This window comes from Scyliorhinus canicula, chromosome 4 (genome assembly GCF_902713615.1).
Source record: "Scyliorhinus canicula chromosome 4, sScyCan1.1, whole genome shotgun sequence".
Taxonomy (NCBI): Eukaryota; Metazoa; Chordata; class Chondrichthyes; order Carcharhiniformes; family Scyliorhinidae; genus Scyliorhinus; species Scyliorhinus canicula.
In genome coordinates, this window is record NC_052149.1 from 182,165,652 (window position 1) to 182,183,538 (window position 17,887).

At 44.9% G+C, this 17,887-nt stretch overlaps 1 protein-coding gene across 1 annotated transcript in view; it reads right to left on the reverse strand.

The window, feature by feature from the left end:
* The window catches only part of LOC119965205 (glutamate receptor ionotropic, delta-2-like), a 591,162-nt gene that overhangs the window by 161,267 nt on the left and 412,008 nt on the right, over positions 1-17,887 (reverse strand). Inside the window, exon 10 of the mRNA XM_038795644.1 lies at positions 2,447-2,644. Within this exon, the coding sequence (XP_038651572.1) occupies positions 2,447-2,644 (198 nt within the window). The remainder of the gene's footprint in view (positions 1-2,446; positions 2,645-17,887) is intronic.

Consider the following 17,887-nt stretch of genomic DNA (forward strand, 5'->3'; position numbering starts at 1 on the left):
GGTAAAACCTTGTGGTGGTATCATTTGATACCTGGCGACTCTGAAAAGCAATATCATTATTAATAACTGTCATATCAGTATCCAGTTAAAAAGAACAACATTATTAGCGTCTCTGGTGTGAATTGGCAACACACTCCTCAGGACAGTTGCAAAAATGCTAAATTTCCAAGGGAACAGTTGATAATAGTGATATTGTAAATGAAAATAAAGACATGTCAGACATTTTGAACAATTACTTTGCACTAATATTTGCAGTAGAGGAAGAGCATAGCATGCTGGATATCCCAAGGAAACCAATACTGAATCAAGGATGTGAATTCTCCAAAACTAGCATGAGCAGAGTAACAATGATAAAGAAACTTATGATACGAAAGAATGTCCAAATCCCCCAAGGCCGGATAATTTCCAGAAGTAGATGAGAAGATTGGAGGTATCCTAATTATATTTACCAAAGTTCACTTGATTTAGGAACACTCCCTTTAGATTGGAAAGTTTGCATGCCACTCCACTGTTTAAGAAAAATAAGAGAGGAAATCAGGGAATTATATCTATTATCTGGAAGTTATCAGCCTGTAATCAAGGTGAGAGAGTGACTGAACACCTTACATTTTCTGCTGATCAGGGTGGATTTCTGGGAGGATTTATCATGTCTGAAGAACCTAATTCAATTATTTGAAATAATTAAAGTTGTTGTCAAGTAAATATCTATGGATGTCACTTATTGGACTTCCAGGAGGCACTTGATAAACAGTACTATAATAATGGCAGATTATAGAACTGATTAGGAAATTGTTTGAATTGCAGGAGACAGGAAGTAGGGATAATCTCTTGGTGGGATGTGACGAGTGGTATCTCACAATTATGAGGAGCAACCAATAGAGCAAATTGAGATCTACTATTTTGCTCGTCAGGGGACATAACCAAACAAATAGAAGCAGGCCCTTCAGAAGTAAAATTAGGAAACACTTCTTCACACCTCCTCTGAAATACATCTATATTATTTACTTCAACATTCTCTGTGGTAGCAAGTTCCACAATCTTACCACTCTTTGTGCAAAGACGTTTCGATATCTCTTCCGCGAACAGCAACTGGTGCTGGATCACTTGTTCATATTAAATCTGAGGTTGATAGATTTTTGTTAACTGGGCATATTGAGAGATATGGGGCAAAGGAGAGGATCTGGATTTGTAAATCAGCTGTGATTTTGTTTTTAGTTCAGGTTCAAGGCGCTAAATGGCCTACTTCCATTCCGATATCCTCATCCATGTAGATACTTTTCACAATTATTGTACATTTGAATGGCTGAAGAGAATATTTCAAAACTGTTTCTCCAAGCAAAATTTGATTTTATTCAGAATGATTTTCCTCGTGGGTAAGTTGATTTTAAACCCATAAAGTTTGGATTTTAAAAAATACCTGATTTGCTTCTTGGAACCTTTGAAATTCTATCGATGAAAAAAAGTGATATTCCCAGTACTCATTTTCTGTAGCTAAGTTGTATAAATGACTGCTTTTCATTTCACAATATGTTAAAGAAAATGTACAGTTAAAAACAAATGTATTTGATTGCATGATTAGAATGAATTTTGATGGCATATTGTGAATTTACCATGCATTAAAAATAGTGAGAAGTTTGACATTCCAATAGTGCTGTACTTATAGATGGTACAGTAAATATAATGGGTGGAATTGTCCGGCCTCCTAGCCACGTACTCCTTGGTGGCAGGAGACGGCACACCATTCACTGGTGGTGGGATTCTCTGTTCCCATTGCTGTCAAAGAGAATTCCCATTGAAGTCACTCCACGGCTCTGGGCGACTCGCAGATGGGGCTGCGCTGCCGGCGGGATCATGGATTCCCACTGCCATCGAATGGGCGGAGAATTTCGGCCAACATTTTATGACTAAATACATGCAAGGGGCCGGGTATAATATTAAGTGCCAACTGAACACTTACTAAGATGGTTTCTAATTGAAACTTCATAAAAGCAGAAAACTAAACTGCAAAATAATCTTTAATGCTTTACGTTGGTAACCAAGGTCCGAATTCTCCGGCCATTGGGATTCACCATTCCCGTGGCAGCACATCCCCATCCGTGGGTTTCCCGGTGGCATGGGGTGTCTTCAATGGGAAATCCCATTGACAAGTGGCAGGAAGATAGAATTCCGCAACCAACAAACGACACGCAGCTGAGAAACACAGGGCTGGGGGACCGGAGAAGCCAGTCCCATATCTTTGCAATTAAAGAGATATTTTTTAAGGAAATCCAAAGTATGTTGAATTCCATCTGCAAATGTTTTGAGCTAAGTTGAAAATTATAAAAGTGAATGTTGAGAAATCAACTCCGGGTCACTGATCCATGAGCGCGAATGAAACATAATTTTAAAACAGTGCAAGTAGAAGAACAAATGTACCAATTGACTTTTTCCATGATGAACTACTTACTTTGTTCACAAGTTCTCCTATCATTCCATTCCATTTTCCATTATTTTGTAATTTACCATATTGATTATCAGAAGTTTGATAAATTTGGTATTTGAAGCCAAGATGCTCTGACAAGGCATGCAGAACATCTATAGAAAAACCACAAAATTCTTTGGGTTGACCAAATATGTTCTCTGACACCATAACAAATGGAGGAACCTGGAAAGATTAAGAAAAAACATCAGATCATATCATGAGCCTGTAAACAGTAGCTATTTGGGATATGAAAGTTTAACAATAGTTTTGCAGTGAAACCATCAATATAAATAAATAATTTTCCAAAGTGAATCGCAATTCGCTCAGCAATATTTAAAGTATATGAATTTTGCTTTTCTAATGTACATCTATATAATCTGCACAAAATAAATATACATTACAAATATTCAAAGGAGACTATTTTCAAAATGCCAGATTAAATGTTAAACTTGAAAAGGGAATCATTGCCCTAAATGCATCCTGTTTATTCTAACACACAGGTGGCAGATCTGCAATGGAGTTGGGTGACATAGTTTCTGTATAGGTTTTACACTTTCGTTTGGATCGCAGACTAAACAGGACTTAATTTACTTTCACTTTCGGGTAATTCTCTCACTACTTAGGAAACAGTTTCCTGGAAGAAAAGAAAGTTAGCATCACCACAATGGGCAACACAAAAATTCAAACGTTGATTCTTAATGCTGTACATAAATAATATAATTTGAATAGTTTAACACTGGCTATCCTGGTGGTTTGTCAAATGTATCAAATCTATTGCTAAACCGTACAGACTTAATAAATTAATCTCTAATCTGTACCGAGTTCGGCTGATCTAAATCAAAGAGATTGGGTTGAACTACTCTTGGCTTTGGTGCTCCTGGACTTTGGAAGAAAATAGTGTCAGTGAAATTTCTGGCTCCTGGTAGCTCCCTAGTGCAGTGTCAAGTAAGTAATGGATTGAGCTTGACTATGATGCCTCAATGGGTGAATAAACTGTTGTCACTGCCAAACTTTATAGATGATTTCTGGGTACTTGTGCAATATGCTGGAGTGCAGCCAGCAACCGTTGGGGCTGTGCCACTAGCTAGAAATCAACATTCTTTGTGAAGAAGCCACAGAAGAAAATTGACTAAAAAATTGGACCTTCATGCTTAAAAATACACGTTGTACTATTTGATTGATCATTTCATAAGTGCTTAACATGAGTATATGGCGAAGTAGTAGCCAACTATAATCAGAATTTCAAGGTAATCATTTCTACTATCTTTTCATCTGCTTTTGGCATTATTATTGAAAATAATTAAAGTAATGAGAATGTTCAAAGCATTATAAATCAGTTAAAATCAGTTTTGAATACCAATTCTGTATCTCCACATTTCAGTAATTACATTCTGCATTCAGGTGCAGACTTCCTAACAAAGTAATTAACATTATAGGTTGTGGTGCAACATTCATTACTGGTGGATTGATCCAAAGAGAACAAATTCAAATGAAACCAAATCATTTTCAATATCGTACCAATTCAAACTCAGATAATGGCTCATAATAAAAGGAGTTCGCATTTGGATTAGAATGTGTGTTTTTTTTCTTTAAAATGAGTTATTTTTAAATAATCCTAACAGCTAATCATTTATTGGCATGATAAGGATGACAAGTATTACACAATTCAAGTGGGTCTATGAATTAAATGAAATAAAATCAGCAGGGAGGTGGGTTGAGAACCTGCTGATTAGACACCTGTAGAAAATGCCAACTGTGGGAATGGCTTTGCCAGTGTCCTCAAATGAAATGCCTTTGCCTTTTTCCAGTGTTAATTTCCAAGACGGAGAATTCAAGTGGTAATCTCTGGGTCCAGGTTATGTCTTTAAGCCCAACTCCAACAATTGAATATATAATTTAGGGTTATACTTCAAAGAAAGCTACATTTTTCAACTGAGACACTAGAAAGGTAGAAAATAGGAGCAGGAGGAGGCCATTCAGCCCTTCGAGCCTGCTCTGCCTTTCATTATGATCATGGCTGATCATCCAACTCGATAACCTGTTCCTGCTTTCCCTCTATATCACGATCCTTTTAGGTCCAAGAGCTATAAATCCTTCTTGACAATGTTTCAACCTCAACTGCTTTCTGTGGTAACAAGTTCCAGTGGCTCTGCAGTTCCTGGGTGAAGAAATCGCTCCCCATCTCAGTCTTAGATGATTTACCCCATATTCTTAAGACTGTGACCCCTGGTTCTGGACTCCCCCGCCATCGAGAACATCATTTCTGTTCCTGTCTAGTCCTGTTAGAATTTTATTGGTTTCTATGAGAATCCCCCCCTCATTCTTCTAAACTCGAGCGAATATAATCCTAATCTGTCCGCATACGTCAGTCCTGCCAGCCATGGAATCAGTCTGGTTAAACCTTTGCTGCACACCCTCTATAGCAGGAGCATTCTTCCTCAGAAAAGGAGACCAAAACTGCACACAATATTCCAGTTGTGGTCTCACCAAGGCCCTGTATAATTGCAGCAAGAGATTAAATTGAGGATTTGTCTGTCTGTTCTCGTGGATTTTATGGAAACAGTCACAGGTGACTGCAATGTTATCCTAACCAACAAACGTGTCCTTGACTGACAAGAGTAATAGTTTTTTTCAATTCATTGCTTTTGTGGGGCCAGTGTGAAAATCCCTGCTGTGTTTGCTTTTATAATAATTGTCTGTTCTTTAAAGCAATACATTGCATGTGAACTGCTAGGGAACACATTTTGGGGACATGTTAAAATGCCACATAAATGATTGTTTGTGTGTTCTTTCGTTATCTGAAATTGCAGACAGTTTACTGCCCATAGACATATGTATAAAACATTTGACAGTTTTTTAAAACCCTTACTGAATAGCAACATAAACAGAATACAGTTAACTAATTTTGCCACACTGTCTAACTCCCCCAAATCCAGGGTTCACACAAGGCAATGTGGTTACATTATAACAGTCCGCATTAGTGATTAGGAATACTAAACAGTGAAAAGCAATAGTTGCATTCTGGGGTAATCATCTGTTTTGTGTTCTTTTCAACTGTGTTGCCATGCAGACATTTCATTCCTTCTCTACTAACAACTAATACGGCCTCCATTCTACTCTCTCTCGGGTCTATTTCTGCCTTTCCAGCCCCTCAAGTGAGGGTTGCTTATTCTTCACCTTTTGAACTAGGGCCAACAACGTCAATCTTTCTGTCTCTTCCTGTCCTGTGCACCAATTCAGCAGACACTGACATAGAATTGGGAACGCAGCCTCCGTGGCAATCCTTTCAGGCTTGCAGTTCAATGTTCTGTGTTTAGTAAACCGAAATCCTTGAGTCCATTTCCAGCACGCATTTTTGAAAACTTCCGAATTGATGTCAAAATATTTCAATCAATAAATTCTCTTTTCTCTTTTCTGCTTCAGATTTAATTGGAATGAAAGCAAAGGCAGCATTATTTGTGAAGACACTCTTTTTCGCATTTCTTTGTGATCAGACACAAAACGTTTTATCAAGTGGATTTGTCTCCATTATTTTGGATATTTCAAAACATTTTGTGGGCCACTTTAATCGTTCGATCAGGTTAATTTGTTTTCAAGCCACCTCAAGTATTGTCACCAAAATTGCACACTATACTTTAGAATTGGCATCACCGCTAATCTGTACAATATAATTTGTCCTGAATTATAATTTGATGCCCTGTAGAGACACCCAAGAATGCAATTTACCCGATTAATGATTCAGAACTTTCATCTTGACCAAAAGTTTTCAAAATATGATCAGTAACCACTCCCAAAAGTTTCCTTCTCAAAGAACCCTTACACATTTTCTTAAAAATAAGTCTGTTTCATGCCAAATGTTACCTGCTCCTATTGATATTATTTCATTTTACTTCATATTTTTGCGCATCTGGCATGTCACAGCCTAATTGCACAACTGACTCACGTCTCGCTAAAGACAGTGAATTATTATCCCCTCATACTTGCCTACAGATCATGGTAATAAGTAACTTTAATAATCATAGAATCATAGAAAGGTTACAGCATAGAAGGAGGTAATTCAGCTCACCTTGTCTATGCTAGCCCAAGGACACCCAGGTACCCTTTCCAATCCCACCTTCCTGTCCACAGCCCTGTAGCTTTGAGCATTTAGGTTGCAGATCCAGGTGCCTTTTTAAAGAGTTTCGGGTCTCTGTCTCCACCACCAACTCAGGCAGCGAATTCCAGACTCCCATTACCCTCTGCATAAAAAAGTTCTTCCTCATGCCCTCCTGACACCTTCTACCACTTACCTTAAATCTATGAGCCCTGGTTCCAGAATTTCCACCAAGGGAAACAATTTTGTCCTGTCCATCCTATCTCTTCCCTTCATACAGACATGTTCCACAGCATTCACAAATAACATAAATGACAACAATCTCAGAACAGATCATTGTTGTACTACACTGAATTTTACCTTTTTTACCAGCCATTTATCACCAGCCACTGTTCTACATTGCAACTAGAATTTGGCAGTCTAACTAGACAATTGGTCAACTAACAGATTTGCATAATTTTATAACACAGAGAGAAGCATTTTTCTTATCATTCTCATGTCCAATCTCTAAAGAAGCTAGCTATCTATACCCTATTCCATTGTTCTGTTCCCTGAGCCTTCAACCCAACTTACTCACCTCATGAGGAACTTCATTAAACCCGGTTTTAAATGCCAATACATTTTATCTACTGGTTATATCTTGCCGATGAGCAAGTTTACCCACTCAGATATCTGTTTTTTTTTAAATTCACAACTGTGCTCTTCAGATGCTCACTCATAGCATCAGGAAGTACATCTTTTTGGCCAGAATGGTAAAGATTTATTTGCCAATAATTACCGGGCATGACTTATTCCTTCCTTGAATAGGAGGACTGTACTTGATATCCTTCCATCCTTCGGTTTCTAATTTCTGGAGCTTCTACTATTTTCCTCTTTTAGTTCCATGATGTTATGAGGCTATGTCTTTCAGAACTTGTGGATAGTTAATCTTTCCCATTTGCTGCGGAACACTATCTTCTAATTTTCCTGTAATTTACCAAGAATGGAATTTGTTCATAGTTTTTGTGAAAACCAACATGAGGAATATATTCTGTTTATTTATCTGCACAAACATCTGCAGTAGTTTTACTCAATGTATGTTTGAGCAAATTCACCTTCTCTTTGACTTTCCGTCTTGTATTAACATGGGCCGCGATTTAACTGAAAAAGTTCTATGTGGCATTTCGGGTGTGATTGGCGGGTTGTTTCCTGACAGCCGCATTGGTGAAATCGCGGCACCTATTTAACGGCACTCAGTGCCGGAAATGAGTCCCATGAGCCTCTCACCATTACTGGCTGTCTCACTGTCTGATTGGCCAGACCCACGCCTCAGTATTTCGCCGCTAACAAGGCAGAGCTGCTTTTAAGCGTTCCCTCACCACTCACTCCCAATCAACACATAAGCACGTCAGTGCAGACCTGCTCTTCGCTTTGGTGATGCTGACCTGGCCAGGCTTATGGACACAGTGGATGCGAGTCAGGATATCCTGTTCCTCTAAGGGGGTCGTAGGGCCAGCAGCAGTCCTACCAATATGCCTGGGAGGCAGCGGCCGTCAGGGCGGCAGCAGGACCAGGAGGAACACCATACTGAGCTGCAAGGGTAAGTTACTACCACTCTCCTGGCATCAGTTCCACCTGCTCCCCTCAAATGCCCAACTCCCCACCAACCCCACAATTCACTGGCTGAAACCTTGCACTTTACCACATCTGGGGCGAAATTCTCCGACCCCCAGCAGGGTCGAGAATCGCCCGGGGCCGCCGAAAATCCCGCCCCAGCCATGTCCAGAATTCTCCCACCCGCAAAAGGTTGGCGTGCCGCCAATCCCGCCGCCCGCCTCGGAGAATGGTGGGGCTACGGGTATCTGTGCTGCCGTTATTCTCCGGCCCGGATGGGCCGAAGTCCCGCCGCTGGGAGGCCTATCCCGCCGCCGTGGTTTGAACCACCTCTGTGCCGGCAGGATCTGTGGTGTGAGCGGGCCCCCAGGGTCCTGGGGGGGGGCACGGTGGATCAAACCCCAGGGGGTGCCCCCCCGGTGGCCAGGCCCACGATCGGACCCACCGATTGGCCAGCGGGCCAGTGCCGTGGGGGCACTCTTTTTCTTCCACCGCCGCCATGGCCTCCACCATGGAGGAAGTGGAAGAGAATCCCCCAGCACACATGTGCCGGTGGTGACGTCAGCGGCAGCTGACGCACCGGCGCATGCGCAAACCGGCGAGGGCCTTTCGGCCGGGCGGCAGGCATCAAAGGCCGTTGTTGCCAGTTTTGGCGCTAGTCGGTATGGTGCCAACCGCTCCGGCGCGGGCCTAGCCCCTCAATGTGAGGGCTTGGCCCCTAAAGGTGCGTAGAATTCCGCACCTTTGGGGAGGCCCGACGCCGGAGTGGTTTGCGCCACTCCGCCACGCCGGGACGCCCCGCCCCGCCGGGTAGGGGAGAATTTCGCCCCTTGTCTTCATGCTTGTTCCTCACCAGCCCCTAGCACCCATAAGTACAACCCCTTCATATCCAGTTGTTGTACCCACACATACCGCCAGCCGTAGACTCCCCCGATCATTCAAGTATGCGGCTCTCAATGCCCTCTCTCTTTGGCCACACAGGATACGTGGGCCCATAAAAGGTGTGACAGGGCCAAGAAAAGGCAGAGGAGTAGCAGGGATCAGAGTCCTCACCCCCTATGAGGAATGGGCCCTGGAGATCGCCGGATTGACAGGGGAGAGAGCAGTCACTGGCAGTTGGTCTGCACCGCAGAGGTGAGGAACCACTGGTCCTCCACCCAGATGACCTGCCTCAAGTGAGTTGTGTCATGTTATGTATATAGTCAGGTTAGTGAAGAGTTAATTATTACATCTCTGCATCAATCAAACATTCAAGGGTGCTACCTCTTCTCTGTATTTAAGTCAGACCCTGAGGGAATTCTGGAAGAAGCTGGAAGGAGCAGCATAAGGAAAATACATGGTGATAGCATTAGTAGGAGATTAGATTAGTCAGGGTTAACACAAGGTTAGATCATAGTGTAGTTAGTGACTACTTAGATTATTGAGTACTGAAAGACAGATTCAATATTACTTAATTATCATCTGTAGCTCGGTAGAATGTTCAAACGGGCAGCATGAGGCACAGTGGTTCGCATTGCTGCCTATGGTGCTGAGGACCCACGTTCGAATCCCAGCCCTGGGTCACTGTCCGTGTGGACTTTGTACATTCTCCCCATGTCTGTGTGGGTTTAACTCCACAACCCAAAAGATGTGCTGGCTAGGTGGATTGGCCATGCTAAATTGCCCCTTAATAGGAAAAAAATATTTGGGTACTCTAAATTTTTAAAAATGAAAAAATAGTAGAGTGTTCAAACTTCATTTGATTAATAGTGTCGTAATAAATAAGTTTAGTTTCAATCTTTTGATTGGTGAATTCTTGATCAACAACACATCGGATCATTCTAGAACAAAGGACAACAAATATAACATATTACCACGAATGGTAATATAAGTTGTTCATGTCAGACAAAATAATCCTTTCCTCTCACTGACCAAATGTCTATTCTCTCGCTGGAACTCTACCCCATGGTTGCGTTAGCGCTGTTGCTTCATAGCGCCAGGGACCCGGGTTTGATTCCCGGCTTGGGCCACTGTCCGTGCAGAGTTTCCACATTCTCCCTGTGTCTGCGTGGGTTTCCTCCGGGTGCTCCAGTTTTCTCCCACAAGTCCCAAAAGATGTGCTTGTTAAGTGAATTGGACATTCTGAATTCTCCCTCAGGTTACCTGAACAGGCGCTGTAGTGTGATGACTAGGGGATTTTCACAGTAACTTCAGTGCAGTGTTAATGTAAGCCTACTTGTGACACTAATAAAGATTATTATGTGATGGGGCAGGGCCATCCAGAGTTGTCCCTATCCCTGCCACCCAAGAGACCACCTCTGAGGAAAGCTCCAAGGAGACCAATGGCGTCACTGCTATCACCACCACCTTCCACCAGCGCAGAGACACACGCCTCAGTGGACGACATTACCAGGTTCTGGGGCACAATCTAGAAATCACCACACAGTTGCTAATGAACATCAGGTGGAGGCAAGAACATCCAAGGAAGTCAGAATCTGAGCTGGATCCCAGGACTCAGCTGTGTCCTAATCACATTCCGAGCTGCTGAACAACGTTTTCACAGAGCTGATACAGAGCTTGGAAGGGGTGTGAGAATCGGCTGGGAGATTCAGGAGGGGATTTCAGCAACACTCCAGTGGGCATACTCGATTGGAGGCATCCCAAACGACAAGGGCAGAAGAGATGATGCGGACAATGCGTGGCATTGAGGCCAACATTGCTCGGGTAGTGACCGCAGTGGAAAGCTGCAGCACAAGGTCAGCATCTTGAGCGGTGGTGTCCAAGGCATGGCTGAAGACCTTGACATCATGTCAGTCGATGAAGCAAGTGTCCCAGAAGCAGATGGACACCAGATGGAATAGGGGAAGTGGGAGAATGGGGAGGGAATGAAGGGACCAGGGATGGGAGGAGAATGGGGGAAGGACGGGAAAGGGGAAGGAGGGAAATCAGGGAAGGAGGAGAATGGGGGAAGGAGGGGAATAAGGGAAGGAGGAGAATGGGGGGGAAGGGGATGAGCTGACGGAGAAAGCCTCGTCCTGTGAGAAGGCGTCAGAATGTGGCGACTTGGGGATTTTCACAGTAACTTCACAGCAGTGTTAATGTAAGTCTACTTCTGACAATAATAAAGATTATCATTATTATAATTCATGCCCATCGCCTTTTTAAAATACCATTTGTTGTTTTCGCCAATTTAACTCTACTTCCTTCTCTTTTTCTGCATTTCCTTTTACGTTTTCTAAGTTATCCTTTGCCAGATTCCCATGCTTGCTATAATTGCATCCTTGCACGTTTAAAGTTTATTTTTTACATATTTTCTAAACCTATTCAACAGCTGTCATTTGGATCTTGCTATTGACGTGGGGGTGTCCCTTGAGAAAGTTTTTTATCTCATCACATGGCTTCTGTGATGTTATTTTGTGGGTGGAGCTTAGCTGTGGCTGTGAGTTTTTCTTAGTTTCGCCTTCAGTCCTGACTGCTTGGGGACAGGAGAAAGAAGTGTTTCAGTATTTTCTCTGATTACCTTTGTTTTTAGTTTTAAAAGCCGTTCCAGTAGAAGTACCTTGGTTGTGGGCAAGTGAGAATACAGTGCGTCAGTGAAAAACGGGTTTTTGGTGTAGTGGATTTTGTTTTGAATTGGAACTATAAAAGGCGGAATTCTTTAAGTGTTATACATAAATTACTGCAGCTGTGGGGTATCTTTATGTTTGTAATTGATTAGAAAATCTCTTGCTGTTTGCTTATATATTAATGTTAACTAAGTTATTAGAATACAGCTTATTTTGATCAAAATGTCGAGGAATCACACATCAAGTGAAGGCTCTTGTGCTTATCCTAGCCAAATTCAACAAAAAGTTATAGGTCAGGTGAACTCCATAATAAACTTTGGAGTTTTAAACTCTGGCCCATAACACTGTGCTTTTTTAATGCTCCATCAATGCTTTTGTTTATTTTATAATTATGACTTTCAACAATTAATACGAAGACATCACTCTTAGCTCAAAAATATAATTTCTCAAAGGACTGTGTCACTACATTACTGATTTTGGTTTTCATTTTGCAAAATCAAATCATATATAATCAGGGTGTAAGACTCAATTACAAGGGGGCACAGGTTCAAAGTGAGCGGGGAAAGTTTAGGGGAGATCTGCGGGCAATGTTTTTCACACAGAGGGTGGCGGCTGCCTGGAATGCATTACCAGTGGAGGTGGTGGAGGCAAGCACAATAGCAAAGTTTAAGATGTATCTTGATAGACACCTGAACAGGCAGGGAATGGAGGATGACAGATCGTTTGGCAATAAGTACCAGGTCTAAATAATGAATCTGGATTGGCGCAGAGTTGTTGGGCCGAAGAGCCTGTTCCTGTGCTGTAATGTTCTTTGTTAAATCCTTTGTTATTACAATTAGCAATAGGTATCAGATGCTAAATAAACTTTAAGAGGTCAATTTTAACGTGCCATATTTGCCATTGATTGGACAATTACATACAAAAACACCCTGCATAAGAATCATGTCAAAAGAGAATAATACTTTCCAAATATTGGTCTCATAATGATCCCCTTAAACACCCATTTTCCCACTTACACCAACTTCTTTTTCGAGGTCCCCAATGCATGGCAGTACAAAACTTCAGTTTACATCCTTAATGAAGCAGTACAATGCTAACCAGCAGCTTGCAGTTACAGCAGGTTGCAGTCTATTATAGCTCCCTGTAGTATAAATATTGAAAGCACCAGTAACTGTGCATGGTTGATGATTGAATGTTTTGTGAATCAGATAGCAAATCACAGCCTCAATATCCCTCATGAACCAGAAGGCATGACTACGAGGAACATTGCCTTCATATTATCAATTGGTTGGATTCCCTGACATTGGGAGGATATTCGGCATACATAGACAGGTAGCAAGATTTCCTTAGTGATTCTTTGAATGTTTTACACCTCCACCACGGGGATCACCATCATAGCCATCTCAGCTGCAAGCAGAGACAACTGAGCAGGCTGTTTTCACCTCTTCCGGAATGAAAAAGTAGGGGGGGGGGGTGGGGGAGCAACATTGTAGCATGCAGGTCATTATGTCAGATGGAACACTGAATGGGTCACTGGGATTAATAATCCAATAATAATCTTTATTAGTGTCACAAGTAAGTTTATCATTAGCACTGCAATGAAGTTACTTTTTAAAGCCCCCAGTCGCCACACTATGGCGCTTGTTCGGGTACACAGAGGGAGAATTCAGAATGTCCAATTCACTGAACAGGCACTTCTTTCGTAACTTGTGGGAGGAAACCAGGGCACCTGGTGAAAATCCATGAAGACACAGGGAGAACATGCAGACTCCACGCAGACAGCGACCCAAGCTGGGTCGAATCCGTGTCCCTGTCACTGTGAAGCAATAGTGCTTGTCATGATATGCAAACATGCAACACTCAGAATAGGACACAACCAATGGGCAGTCAGGACACTCAAGAAGTGGCATCACAACAGGGTACATGACATAAACACTATAGAAGAGATGAGGCACTCACACCCTGCCTCTTTCCACAGACAGACAGCTAGAGAGTTAGACAGGGTTGATCAGCAGCATTGCACCCCAACACGTGGCTTAGAGCAAGCTGGTACAGTTAGACTGAGTTACTACAGTTAGATTAGCAGTGTCGAACTCATTTAACAACTGTATTAATAGTTCAATAAACACGTTGAACTCATTTCAGAGTCTGGAGCATCCTTTAGTTAAGACTGCATCAAGTAGCAGCCTGTGTTATCTGAAGCAGCATAACACAACATGATACCAGGAATGACTGTTCAATCTATTTAGTGCAACTCAGCAAGATCTGTGACAACCAGCTACTGCATACAGGGGCAATGGACAAGATTCAGGCTCCTCATCAGCCCAGGACCATCGGCAATCTTAGTGCCAACTGGCGATCATTCAAGCAGAAATTTCAACTATACGTGGAACGATCCAACCTCAATGGCGCGACCGATGCGTGATAGATAGCTCTTCTACTCACCACTGCGGGTGACCATGCGATAGAGATCTTCAACTCCTTTCACTTTTCCGAAGGGCAGGACAAAACAAAGTACCAAACCTCATGGACAATTTTGAACGCCACTGCGAGGTGGACACTAACGAAATCTTCGAGCGCTACAACTTCAAGCACAGGATACAAGGTAAAGATGAATCCTTCACTCCTATCTAACTAACATTAGACTGCTAGCGCAATCCTGCAACTTCGGTGATATCGCTGACTCCATGATCAGAGACCAAATCATTTTTGGAGTCCACTCTGATCCTATGCGAGAGCAATTGCTGAAAATCAAGCACATGACCCTGCCAGTCGCGATTGAAATGTGTACTGTGCATGAGCACTCTAAAAATCACTATTCATAGTACAAAACGGCCAAAAGTGAAAAACAAGCCTCCCATGAGGTGGAGAGTGTTCAGGCCATCTCCCGGATGCAGCGCCTCCACATTGACGAAAGCAGCCATTTCGCATGCTCTTCCCGGGGCCCAATGGATGCGCAATGCAATCAGGAACATGAAACCGCACTGCGCAGGTGCAGATGTCCGAGAACCGCACTGCGCATGCACAACGACGCATGACGCCGACATCATGACGTGTGAGAACTGCGGCACCACCCATTTTTTAAAACACTGCCCTGCAAGAGGCAAACACTGTTTAAACCAAACAACTGTGCAGCCCTGTGCTGATCTGCAAAACCAGTCAGGAGCCAGAGCTCCCAATTCCGACAGAGGCGCATCAGAAGTGTGCAACACTGAATGCATGACTCCGATCCAGGCAGTGCGACAGATGCAGATAATGAATACCTGGACAACACTTACCGAGTGTACGAAGTTTGTACAAATATGCCGCACCAGACACATCGCAATTCCAATCAATCCTGGCCGTGGATTCCGAGGACGAATGGCATGCAGTGATGAAGATCAACCACTGCACCATCCAGTTCAAACTGGACACAGGTGCCTCCGCCAACCTGATTTCGCAGGTGGACTTCAAGATAATCAAGAAGCCCCCCCACAATCCTTCCAGCTGCCTGCAAACTCCTGGATTACAATGGAAACGTAATCAAGGCACTGGGTCCTGCCAGCTGCAGGTGTCCAGCTGACACACACAAGCAAGCTTACGCTTAGAGATTGTTAAACCAGACAGGCTGTCTCTTCTAGGCGCGCACGCCTGCAAGCAACTGAACCTCATTCAAAGGGTCTACATCACAACGCCGTCCCATTCGGATCTTCAGGCCAGCATTGACGACAACCTAACCCAGTACCCAGAAGTATTTAGCGGGATGGATACGCTGCCGTATGAGTACAAGATTCTACTGCGGCCTGATGCCAAGCACCACAACGCGTCCCTGCTCCACTGAGAGAGCACCTGAAGGCAGAGCTCACGAGTCTACAACAAAAAGGCATCATCTCCAAGGTCACTGAACCGTCAGGCTGTGTCAGCTTGATGTAGTGCGTAAAGACGCATTTGCATCAGCATTGACCCCAAGGATATAAACAAAAATATTATGCGGGAACATTACCCCATCCCAAAGAGGGAAGAAATCACGAGAGAGATGGCACACGTGCGCTTCTTCACAAAATTGAACACATCCCAAGGATTTTGGAAACCCAATTTAAAGAATCCAACAGAAGGCTCTGCACCTTCAACACGCCTTTTGGCAGGTTCTGCTACAACCGAATGCCATTCGGCATCATCTCGGAATCAGAGATTTTCCATCGCATCATGGAACAGATGATGGAGGGAATAGAAGGGGTTGTGTCTACGTTGACGATATCATAATCTGGTCCACAACCCCAGAGGAACATGTGTCGCGACTCAAGAAAGTATTCCGATGCATACATGAACATGGCCTCAAGCTAAACAGGTCCAAGTGCTGTTTTGGGACATCCACACTGAAGTTCCTGGGCGATCAGATTTCGCGACACGGTGTGCACCCGGACACAGACAAAATTAAAACCATCAAGGCAATGAAAGTCTCCGAGGACAAGAAAGCAGTACTGCGCTTCCTGGCAATGGTCAATTTCCCTGGCAAGTTCATCCCGAATTTGGCCACACACACCACGGCCCTATGCAACCTGGTGAAAAAAATCAACCGCCTTTGATTGGAAGGTGGTGTACCGAACAGAGTGGCTGGAGCTGAAATCCAAGCTCACCACTGCACCCATCTTTGCAATCTTTGACCCAGACCGAGAGACCAAGATATCCACAGATGCGAGTCAGGATGGCATTCAGGCGGTGTTGCTTCAAACAGATGACACGTCATCCTGGGTACCAGTAGCATACGCGTCACGGGCAATGACGCCCACTGAGACCAGATATGCGCAAATTGAGAAGGAGTGTTTCGGTCTTCTCACCGGCATCCTCAAATTTCATGATTATGTCTACGGCTTGCCAACATTTACTGTTGAGACGGATCATAGGCCTCTGGTCCACATCATCCAAAAGGACCTGAACAATATAATGCCTCGTTTGCAGAGAATTCTGCTCAAACTCTGGAAGTATGATTTCAATTTGGTGTACACACCTGGCAAGGAGCTCATCATCGTCGATGCTTTGTCCCGCTCCGTCACCTCGCCCAGTGAGCCACTGGAGATCATCCAGCACATTGAATTGCAGGTACAACTGTGCGCAAGCACTCTCCCAGCAACAGATGAGAAGATTGTTCTCATCCGAGAAGAGACTGTCAAAGACCCCCTGTTGCAGCGAGTCATCCACAACCTCAGCAATGGCTGGCAGAAAGGGCAATGCCCTCAATTCTACGTCAAGGACGACCTGACGCTGATCGATGGCATCCTGCTCAAGCTGGACAGGATAGTCATCCCCAACATCTCCAGAGCATGGTGCTGCGGCAGATTCATGAGGGACACCTGGGGGTAGAAAAGTGCAGACGCAGGGCCTGGCAAGCTCTCTACTGGCCCGGCATCAACCAGGACATCACGGGCATGGTCCTGAACTGCGAAACCTGTCAGAGGTTCCAACCAGCGCAAAGCAAGGAGACACTCCAACCGTATGACTAGAGACCTCTCCGTGGTCCAAGATTGGCATCGACCTATTCCACGCGAATGGTCGCAACTATATCTTAATCATCGATTACTTTTCGAACTATCCTAAGATGCTGAAGCTGCCAGATCTCACCTCACGGACGGTCATCAAAGTGTGTAAAGAGACATTCTCACGGCCAGGGCCGGCTCAAGGCACCGGCAACTCGGGCTGTCGCCCGGGGCGCTATGTGCTCGGGGGCGCCAGAGACTCGGGTCCCGCGCATGCGCAGTTGGGCCGGTGCCAACCAGCGCATGCGCGGTGGCCGCCCGCCCCCAGGGCGGCCCCCCGGCTCGGTCCGCCCCCCCCCGCTCGGTCCCCCCCGCCCCCCTCGGGTCCGCCCCCCCCGCCCCGCCCCGCCCTCGGGTCCGCCCGCGTCCGCCCCCCCGCCCCCCCCTCGGGTCCGCCCCTCCGCCCCCCCTCGGGTCCGCCCCTCCGCCCCCCCCTCGGGTCCGCCCCTCCGCCCCCCCCTCGGGTTCGCCCCTCCTCGGCCCCGCCCCTCCTCGGCCCCGCCCCCCCCCCTCGGGTTCGCCCCTCCTCGGCCCCGCCACCCCGCCCCGCCTCCTCGGCCCCGCCCCTCCTCGGCCCCGCCACCCCGCCCCGCCTCCTCGGCCCCGCCCCCCCTCCTCGGCCCCCCCCGCCCCCCTCGGGTCCGCCCGCGTCCGCCCCCCCCGCGTGTCCGCCCCCCCCGCC